We start from the raw sequence: 10,192 nt of genomic DNA, 5'->3' as shown, positions 1-10,192 counted from the left end.
TTTTTTGACATCCCAAAGGGGGGGGGGGGCGGACCGGGCCGCCCCACCCTAAATCCGCCCCTGATTAATAAAGTTTTAAGCTGGGCACTTACTGAGTCGTACGATGAATACAACTCCATTACCTGCGAGCACTTGACGACGCGACACCGTCTGCCAATCTTCTTGCAATTTGCACTAATCGTCATTAAAACTGATTCGTTGCGCGCGCGTCGTGCGGCCGCGTTCACCATAAAACCGTCGACCGTCGGGAGCAGTGAGTGCCTGACTATAGGTCTATCATGCTTATTAATACATCAATGATTGAGTCACAGATTATTATTTCCATTATGTATTTACACTACTTTCTTTATATTCAATGTAAATCCATGCAGACGACCCTTGTCTACCAGAGCCTTGTCGTAATGGGGCCACATGCTCAATCAACAACGACAATGCGAATTGTACATGTGTACCTGGTTTTATAGGTTTATTATGTGAAATAGGTGAGCTGTTTGCTGAATCATTGTGTTCTTAACACCAGTTGTCATGTTGAGTGACTTTTTGAACTAACATTTAACTTTGTCTAAACCAATACCAGCCAAAAATGAGGGTAAAATTGGCGTACAGTATTTCAAAAATGATATTTTTATGTTTTCAGATTGTACACAAAGTCTACTTTACAACAGTGTTTAAACCATTAAAATCCGTTGAGAAATAACCGAGATATGATTAAAATTAAATGGATGAGACGGAATATTTACGCCTATTTCGGCCTCTCAATTTTACACACCGCTACTTTACTCTCATTTTGTAGAGGCAGAGGTCTCTGTACTTCTCTCTCACACATTACTAACATTGATATTGTCCAAAAAAATAATTATTCATATTTTAGGTCAGGTATCTTGTACAGAGTGCCGATTGTTTGATTTACTAACATTTCTGTTTGATAGGCTCTAATTTATTTTTATTTACGATTAACCTGAAGTGTAAAATAACAATTATATGATGTGGCATGTCACAACCTAACAGGATTCTCATAAAAAAAATGTGAGTATTATTTTTCTACTAACATATCTAACAACATCATCATGTTTCTATAAATTATTAACAGTAGTCTATTTTTTAAATGCTCTGTCTTTGTTTGCGCAGATTAGTTAATATAAGTTAATAATTATAAATGTGCAAACTTCGATACGTGCCTGTCCCACATGCGCACGTGATTATGTACGTTTACACTGTCGCTTTGTGGTAACAATATCCATTTAACTGCTTTGTTTTGACATCTATAAGATACAAAATAAAATAATGCATCCGACTTCAAGTCTTCTATCTATAATCTGCATCATATTTAACTGTCCATTGCTGTGAGCCCGTCAATGGAACCATGGCATATATTTCCGCACCCCCTCATACCGTAATGCTTGACAGGGAACCGGAACGTAGGCAAAGCTTATTAAATCATAACAGTTTCTAAATAACTGAATTAATACGGTAGTCTATACTTTTATACAAAAGATAGGCCTATGAAACAAAGTAAGCAAAATTGTACAAATTTTTGTCAAATACTCAACTTATTTATAATCTTACAACCACCTTAAAACGTATGTTATTGTTTTGTCATCGAATGATTATAATTACACACAATAATCAATGTCTCTATTCCACCATTCATAGTTGATTATTGTTACGATGTTCCGTGTTTAAATAACGCCACCTGTACCTTGAGTGGTTCGGGATATACGTGTTCTTGTACACCTGGATTCATAAGCACTAATTGTGATATAGGTGAGTATACTAGTTTAGGTTAAGTTCCTAATACGACTCTAATGCGTACTATCTGCTTTCATGATGTGATACTGTAGTCCGTAAAATAAGAAAATCCACCTAACAAGTTTGCTTTTAAAAGAAATTATATATTTTTAATTACCTAAATTTCCTATTGGTTATGTTTTTGTTATTATAATTGTTATTATTAAACTTCACGTTAGCTTAAGGGTTTTGTCTTGTCTTGACATACGGTAATTTAATTGGAAAGTAAAAAGAAATACACTTTTACTAATGCTATAATTATGCGTTTCAAACTGAGCAGTATTATTTTATTGATTAACTTTCTTTAATAATATTATATTGTAATATGATGAATGCTTCATATTTATTTTTCTAGAGGACTTTTGTTTTAGTAGTCCCTGTCAAAACGAAGCAAATTGCAATCTACTAAGTGATGGATACGAATGTCAATGCACTGATGGATTCCTGGGAATTTTCTGTCAAATAAGTGAGTAAATGACAACCTCAAGCATTTTTTATAATTCAATTTAGCTTATGTGGCAATAGCAATAGGCCTATACTAACCACAGCTAAAAGAATAATACAACATCAATGTTAGATTAGAAAATTATAAGTGATTTAACCATAAATACCGTGTATGGCATGCTTTGTTATGCCATAAGCTTATATCTAAGACATTTTGATTTGTTTTAGTGGATTTTTGCTTCAGTAATCCCTGTCAGAATGGAGCAACGTGTCTTCTGCTTAGCAATGAGTATACTTGCGTGTGCATTGATGGATTCATTGGGACGCATTGTGAAATAGGTAGACAGAATCCTTAAAACAATTTTCAAATTGTAATTTTCATCTAAATATCTATGATATTTATGTGTATGTGTACAGAAGATAACATAATTTTGTTTCCGTCTACAGATGACCACTGTTTTAGTAACCCGTGTGTGAATGATGCAACGTGTTCATTATCACAGGATTCTTACGAATGTCATTGTACTGATGCGTTTATTGGCACTAACTGTGAGATTGGTAATTTACATTTCTCGTTAGTTTTGTCAATGTCTTCCGTTTGAGTTAATTAGTTGTAATGCTTCGATAAGAATTGTAATTCAAGATAGATGAACATATTAAAAAAAATTGAAAACTTCACAAAATCAAGTAATGATTCGTTGATTATGATGATGATGATAATTTTGATTATAATTATTAATGCTCATGAAAATGGCAATGATACTGATGACGATAATTTTTTTTTATCAGAAAATTTTTGTCAAAGCGATCCTTGTTTCTTTGGTGGAAATTGTACTTTGATTGCTGTAGGATATGAGTGTGAATGTACTGAAAATCACCTTGGAGAAAACTGTGAACTTAGTGAGTTTGATTAATATTAGTCACATACATTTGAGGTAGGCCTATTTATTGCACAATCAAAACATAAAAATATCATACAACAGCAGTCAAAAAAAGATTGACTGAAAATGTAATATTTACAAAATTACAAAATTGCTAAAAATTAATCAAAGTTCCAATATCAAAAAATTATATTTACAAAAAACAGAAACAAAAAAAAAACAAAAAAAATTGGCATACGGATTTTCAATACAGATGAATTTTCATGCTAACTAGTTTAAAATATAATGTTTGACCATTGTTTTTCATCAGCCGATTACTGCTTTAGTGACCCTTGTTCTAATGGTTCACCTTGCACCCTGATGCCTGGTGGTTACTCGTGCAATTGTAGCACTGGATACGTCGGGCTCAATTGTGATGTCTGTAAGTGCTTTTGATGATATTTAGTAAAAATAGTAAATTATTTTGCTTTTTCATAAGAGAGTAATAATAGTGATTATAATAACAATGACGACAACAATGATAATGGCAGTGATGGTGATGTACTGTATCATCATCGTCATCATCATCACCATGATAATCATAATAATAATAATCATCATCATCATCATCTCAAAGATAATAATATTTTCAATTAATAATACAGTAATAAAGGCAGATTCAGTATTGACTGCTAATAGACCTAATTGTAATTTTATCAAATTAACCAAACCTTAGAAATATCAATTTTAGGCCTACAGTAACCCTAGATATTTAAATATTAAAAATTTAATACTTTATAGTACTACCTTTTGCTAAGGATATTAACACATGTTTACTTTTACGGTACGGTACTTTTTCAGATGACTTATGTATAAGCTACCCATGTCAGAACGGTGCTAGTTGTATTCTTAGTAACTATGGAGCGTACAGTTGTCAATGCGATAGGGGCTTCCTCGGAACTCATTGTGAATATGGTATGTAACTAATAATAGGCCTAATATTAATGTATATCATTTGGAACGGACATTAAGCCGTTTGTCCTTTGTATCTGGCTCACTTTAGATGGGTACACTAATCGGGAATCAGTACATTTTCCATATAACCCTGTATATGTAAATGTCACGTGTTAGTAAATTAATTGATAAGTATGATATGGATATACATTAATACCAAGTTTCTAACAGTCACCGTCCGAAACCTGCTGACCACTTTCACTTGTATTCCTGACCCTCCTCTACCTTCTTCTCTGCGATTCAACCATTATTGTTTATTCGTATATAAAATGGTAAGACTTAATATAATTATGTTTTTCTTACAGTAAATTACTGCATTGATGAACCATGTCATAACGAGGGACAGTGTACCATAACAACAACCGGCTTTACTTGTCAATGCCAAGTGGGCTTCATAGGCATCACATGCGAATCATGTAGGTTATTAAATTAATGTAACGTTACTGCATGCAAACTGCAACCTTCTGATAAGATTTAATGCAATTTGTCAAAACAACTAAGACAAACAATAACACTAAGTCAAACAACAACTTGTTTGGTTTCAGTCAATTACTGCTTGTCATCACCTTGTCAGAATGGGGGTGTATGTAGTGTGACGTCATCAGGATTTTCATGCAGGTGTCCTCGCCTCTGGACAGGAATCACCTGTACCGAAAGTGAGTCGGAGTTATATATTGCAATATTGTCTTGTGTAATAAAAGTCGTAGGCATACCCCAGGAGTGCTCTACTTCACAGGTCGCACTGCTGGTAATGAATGTTTACTTTTTCGTTTTAGAAATGCCATGTGATTCTTCACCTTGTGTAAATGGCGGTCAATGCAGTCTTTCAAGCTCAGGGTTTGCCTGTGCATGCCCTGCAGGTTGGACTGGTACAACATGTTCAGTTGGTATGTAAATATTTTTGTGGAAATATTTTTCAAGTATACCATTTAACTTTGGCACCCGGTTAAATTGCATCCGCTGCTCTCATTGTTTTTCGGCTGGAAAGCCGAAATGCCGAAATGCATGGTATGTAAAGAAAAGCGCACTGCCCTGTAGAAAGGGACGTTGAAACCGCTATTCCCATATGTACGTTAAAATATCGCAGTCCACTCGTCAGAAAAGAGTAATGGATTGACTGTCGGTGTATTGCCTTTTCCCTACCAGCAGGACCGTAATGGAAATGAGTTTTTGACTTCTGTGGATTTCATAACAAATAAATTCTATCCAATCCATCGTGGTTGTTGTTGCCGTCGCCGCCGCCGTCGTCATTATTATTATAACAATAATATAATATAACAATAATATATAATAATAATAATAATAATAATTATTATTATTATTATATTATTATTGTTATTGTTATTATTATTATTATTATTATTATTATTATTATTTATTATTATTATTATTATGATAATACCGGTATTTATAGAAGTCACACGCATAGCGAAGCAGGTTTTATTTTCACTGGGGCTGCTGATTTATTTCCTTATTGATATATTTCCTAGCTTATATGTAACATTTGTAACCAATATTAATTTATGACCTTTAAACATTTTATTATTTTTCAGTAGGTACTGTGAGACAGCAATCCTCGATAATCGGGGCCAAGAGGGCGACAGACAACATCCATAAAAATAATATATATCACTTTTTTTTATTGTTTATAATGTTCACATAATTATATATATTATTTTCATTGATATATTATTGTAGAGTTTCTTTGCCATTTATTATATTAGTGTATTAGCGTCTATAGCACTTGCACTTACCCCAACATGTTCTCCTGCTTGCTTTCTTGTTGCAATTTTGCATTTGCTTTATTATGTAGTATGAATCTTCTTAGAAACAATGTGTTGCTTTCCATATTAGGATAAAATCGATTTGTTTTAGGCCATATGAATTCAATATAATATTTCTATTGTGTTAAAATGCTGAATATAAAAAGTTTTAAATCTATAATACAATGGTTTTTTTTAATACTCTTTATTAAACAAGAGGCAAATGTATTATTTTTAGTTATATTCGAATTATTAAAGTATTGTCTCAAATAAATACTGATGAATTAAAATTTTGTAAAAAGTAAATATTTCCCAAAACATTGTGTGAAGGTTTGCATTGCAAATAATATACATATATTTCCCAGCTACAAATTTACTTTATAATAATTTTACGCTATGGTAACGTTTAGTTATAACGTAATTTCCAAATAAATAACGCTCACCAATAGTCTTCTTGCATTTAAAAGTGCATTGTACAACAATAACGTACGGTATGTGGTCTCTTTTTAGATGCTGGGAATCCTTGTGGAAGCAGTCCGTGTATAAATGGAGGGGATTGTGAACTGGTAAATTCGAACACAGCCTACATATGCACTTGTCCTCTGGGTTGGTCTGGCACTCATTGTGAAATTGAAAGTAAGTATGGTAATAGATCTGATTCTGGTGGATAAAGTGTAGGAGTATAACAAGAGGTGTATAAATAGTGTCAAACTATAGGAAAAGTCCACCACCGCGGTATAAGACGCGCGCGTGGCGTCAGTCTTGTGTCGGCTCTGGTTCCGGACCTCCTAAGGAATCTCTAGGAGTATAACATATTATGAAAAGGAAACTCATTATGTAACAATTCTGAAAAGCAGTCCTCTTCAAATTTTGTGTAATCTATAGTAAACATTTAAGAGAAAATAAAAACTAATATTTAGTACCGGTAAATGATATGATAGACTGATGAATAATATTTCAGTTATTCGCTGGTTTAGCAGGAAATATGTTCAAAGAATGAGTGATGGTGGCCAGAAACTTATTTGGTTTTTATTTGAAACATTCTCAGAGGGGTTGTATACTGTAAACTTTAATCAGAAATAAATGGGAAAATAATATTCCAGTGAACATCTAGTGATTTTATGTAAACACTCGGTAACTTTAATAAGATTAGTTATTTTAGCAACAATAGCTTCAATTAATATAAATTTTGTGTAATATTTATGATGTTCGTTTTGTACTTATTTCTAACAGTTGCAGTAAACCCATGTTTAAGCTACCCGTGCTTGAATGGAGCATTTTGTCAAAATAATGTTACGTCGTTCTCCTGTATATGTAATACAGGGTATTTTGGAACTACCTGTGAAATGAGTAAGAAAGGAAACTTTATTGATCTTTTATCACATTTTATACAATTATACTGTAAACTTTAATCAGAAATAAATGGGAAAATAATATTCCAGTGAACATCTAGTGATTTTATGTAAACACTCGGTAACTTTAATAAGATTAGTTATTTTAGCAACAATAGCTTCAATTAATATAAATTTTGTGTAATATTTATGATGTTCGTTTTGTACTTATTTCTAACAGTTGCAGTAAACCCATGTTTAAGCTACCCGTGCTTGAATGGAGCATTTTGTCAAAATAATGTTACGTCGTTCTCCTGTATATGTAATACAGGGTATTTTGGAACTACCTGTGAAATGAGTAAGAAAGGCAACTTTATTGATCTTTTATCACATGTTATACAATAGTTCTATAATGCACAGGCGTACTCTAGGGCCTATGCAAATAACATCTGCCTCAGGTATCGATGACATGGCTTCTTCCGATATCAGACTTCAGTGCGACCTTCTTTCGTATATATATATATATATACATATATATATTAAGAGGTCAACCTTTTAATATCATATACTCACACAAAACAACCATTAACACAATATGTTTTTAATCCCTCAAAGACTGCAATAGTATAGAAGAAAACACGCATTTGACGTTTTATTACAAAATATTTATTACAAAATACGACGGAGAGTTATTACAAAATACCGTCAGTTCTGTTATAACAAAATACGACAGATTTAGCCTACGGTGTATTACAAAATACAACAGATTTTATTACAAAATACGACGTAACAGGTTTATATACAACTAGGGCCTTGTTATTAGGCCTACACCATAAATCTCTCTGGAATATAATATTGTATGCAACTATAATTGAGTTGCCGATAGTGACGTTTATAGAACTATATCTTTTGATACAATAATTCAATGTGCACATATTTTAAATCATATGATAGTAACTCTGGTATGGAGTTACACCTGTACTGTGATTTACTAGTATTTACGATATTTTTTTTTTCAGATGACCCATGTAGGTTCCCGTTATGTGAAAACGGTGGTACTTGTATGCCAATTTCTCAAAGTACATACCAGTGCGAATGTCCTTCGGAGTACAGCGGTCCTAGGTGCGAGCAAGGTAAATAAGTGTTGTCCTCCAAAATAGTTGTTGAAACACACTTGTAATGTTTATAATGATTTATTTATTATTATTGTATAGTGTGATCCATATTGAATAATGAGTGTAACCCTCATCAATCAATCAATCAATCAATCAATCAATCAATCAATCAATCAATCAATCTCACTAGTATTCATACGTATTCCCCCGCGTCGGGAGCATCCCCCCCCCCCTTCGGGGACCTTGGACCTCCTGTCGGGCAAAATCCTGTCGCCACCCCTGTTCTCGTCTAATATTTTGTAGACTCGTGTTATTGTAAAATTGTTTTTATGATATTTTAAAAGACATAAACAGAAACTCAAAATATGCCGGTAGTTTGTAAGACATTTAAAAGAATGGTGCTACGATATATTTCTTCCATATCTGTGCACGCGTCTGGATGGTATATCGGCGCAAACGTATTGTCCTTACTCAATTATATGATGATGATAGTATATGATGATGATGATTAACCAATGAATACAACAACAGATAATCATTAAGAAAAATATCTTGCTAAATACACAAACTGAGTCTCTTAACGATGGTGATAATGATGATGTTGATGGTGATAATGATGGTGATGATGATGATGATGATGATGATGATGATGATGATGATGAAAATGAGTATAATGATGATGGTGACGTTGATGATTATATTGATGATAATGAGGATGGCACAAAAGAATAATACATAAGATATAGTCTAGCCATAGTCATGTGATGTGTCGTAATTCATTCTTCGCTATTCGTTACACCTTCTCTTACTTTCTCTTACAATTATAATACAATTCGTTGACAATTAATTTTATTTGTTTCAGTATCTGACTTGTGTGTGAATAATCCATGTCATAATGGCGGTGATTGCACTTCAACGGGAACAAGCTATTCCTGTACTTGTGTCGCTGGGTACATTGGTACTAATTGTGAAACATGTAAGCATAATCATAAAGTTAATGTTGACGTCTGACAGGTTGTGCTAGGCCAAATATCTAGCGCACTTAGTCGGACCTTTATATAATATAATAATACAGTAATTAATATAACAATAACAAATAAGATAATAATCATTTGTTCTAGTATCCGACCCGTGTGCGACTAATCCGTGTTTGAATGGTGGTGTATGCAGTTCATCAGGAACAAGTTATATCTGTTCTTGTACGGTTGGGTATACCGGTACTAATTGTGACCAAGGTAAGCATATCCACAGACTAAGGGTTGGTGGAGGGCCATGAAATTAGCTTTAGACTGGGTGGAAAACTTCGAGGCTTGGTTGCCCCGCCCACCTCCACCCACCATAACTACATCCCCGATATATTTTCATATATGCATAATACATACACGATTATAATAGACATACATGTTTATATATTTTCTTGTATAGGCTATATATATTTATGTGGATAATACATAATGTGTATAAGAGACAGATATTAGTTATATTTTTTTTTTTTTTTTTTTTTTTTTTTTTTCAGCCTCTGACGCGTGTGTGAATAATCCGTGTTTGAATGGTGGCATATGCAGTTCATCGGGAACCAGTTATATCTGTACTTGTGCCGCTGGGTATACTGGTACTAATTGTGACCAAGGTAAGCATTCTAACATAGACCTTTAGATCACACGTTGGCGTCAGATGGGTGCTGCACACACTACACCTTTGCTCTAAGCTTGTCTTATTGTGTTTATGATTTTGCGATAAATTGTTAAAGACAGTAAAACAATTAATGGCATAGGATTATCATGTCTCCATTCGGAATCTTTGCTCCAAGTGATATACTGCCATGGATCTAATTATTTCTCAATGTATGGCGTAAGCAATGGAGAAATGCCTCAATG

At 33.4% G+C, this 10,192-nt stretch overlaps 1 protein-coding gene across 18 annotated transcripts in view; it reads left to right on the top strand.

The window, feature by feature from the left end:
* LOC117107093 (fibrillin-2-like) overlaps nucleotides 1-10,192 on the top strand; it is a 71,299-nt gene that overhangs the window by 21,424 nt on the left and 39,683 nt on the right. For 14 of the 18 annotated variants that reach the window (XM_033248628.1, XM_033248627.1, XM_033248633.1 and 11 more), the window contains 17 exons: nucleotides 372-482; nucleotides 1,654-1,764; nucleotides 2,144-2,254; nucleotides 2,461-2,571; nucleotides 2,680-2,790; nucleotides 3,022-3,132; nucleotides 3,424-3,534; nucleotides 3,954-4,067; nucleotides 4,412-4,522; nucleotides 4,652-4,762; nucleotides 4,883-4,993; nucleotides 6,380-6,505; nucleotides 7,103-7,219; nucleotides 8,220-8,333; nucleotides 9,178-9,291; nucleotides 9,437-9,550; nucleotides 9,832-9,945. In XM_033248628.1, coding sequence (XP_033104519.1) covers nucleotides 372-482; nucleotides 1,654-1,764; nucleotides 2,144-2,254; nucleotides 2,461-2,571; nucleotides 2,680-2,790; nucleotides 3,022-3,132; nucleotides 3,424-3,534; nucleotides 3,954-4,067; nucleotides 4,412-4,522; nucleotides 4,652-4,762; nucleotides 4,883-4,993; nucleotides 6,380-6,505; nucleotides 7,103-7,219; nucleotides 8,220-8,333; nucleotides 9,178-9,291; nucleotides 9,437-9,550; nucleotides 9,832-9,945 — 1,923 coding nt within the window. The remainder of the gene's footprint in view (nucleotides 1-371; nucleotides 483-1,653; nucleotides 1,765-2,143; nucleotides 2,255-2,460; nucleotides 2,572-2,679; nucleotides 2,791-3,021; nucleotides 3,133-3,423; nucleotides 3,535-3,953; nucleotides 4,068-4,411; nucleotides 4,523-4,651; nucleotides 4,763-4,882; nucleotides 4,994-6,379; nucleotides 6,506-7,102; nucleotides 7,220-8,219; nucleotides 8,334-9,177; nucleotides 9,292-9,436; nucleotides 9,551-9,831; nucleotides 9,946-10,192) is intronic. The other 4 variants (XM_033248635.1, XM_033248637.1, XM_033248630.1 and 1 more) reach the window with 2 other exon arrangements.

The sequence above is a fragment of the Anneissia japonica genome, unplaced genomic scaffold (genome assembly GCF_011630105.1).
Source record: "Anneissia japonica isolate Jap-2015-1 unplaced genomic scaffold, ASM1163010v1 scaffold1726_len428862_cov177, whole genome shotgun sequence".
NCBI lineage: Eukaryota > Metazoa > Echinodermata > Crinoidea > Comatulida > Comatulidae > Anneissia > Anneissia japonica.
This window is presented reverse-complemented; position numbering and strand designations above follow the sequence as displayed.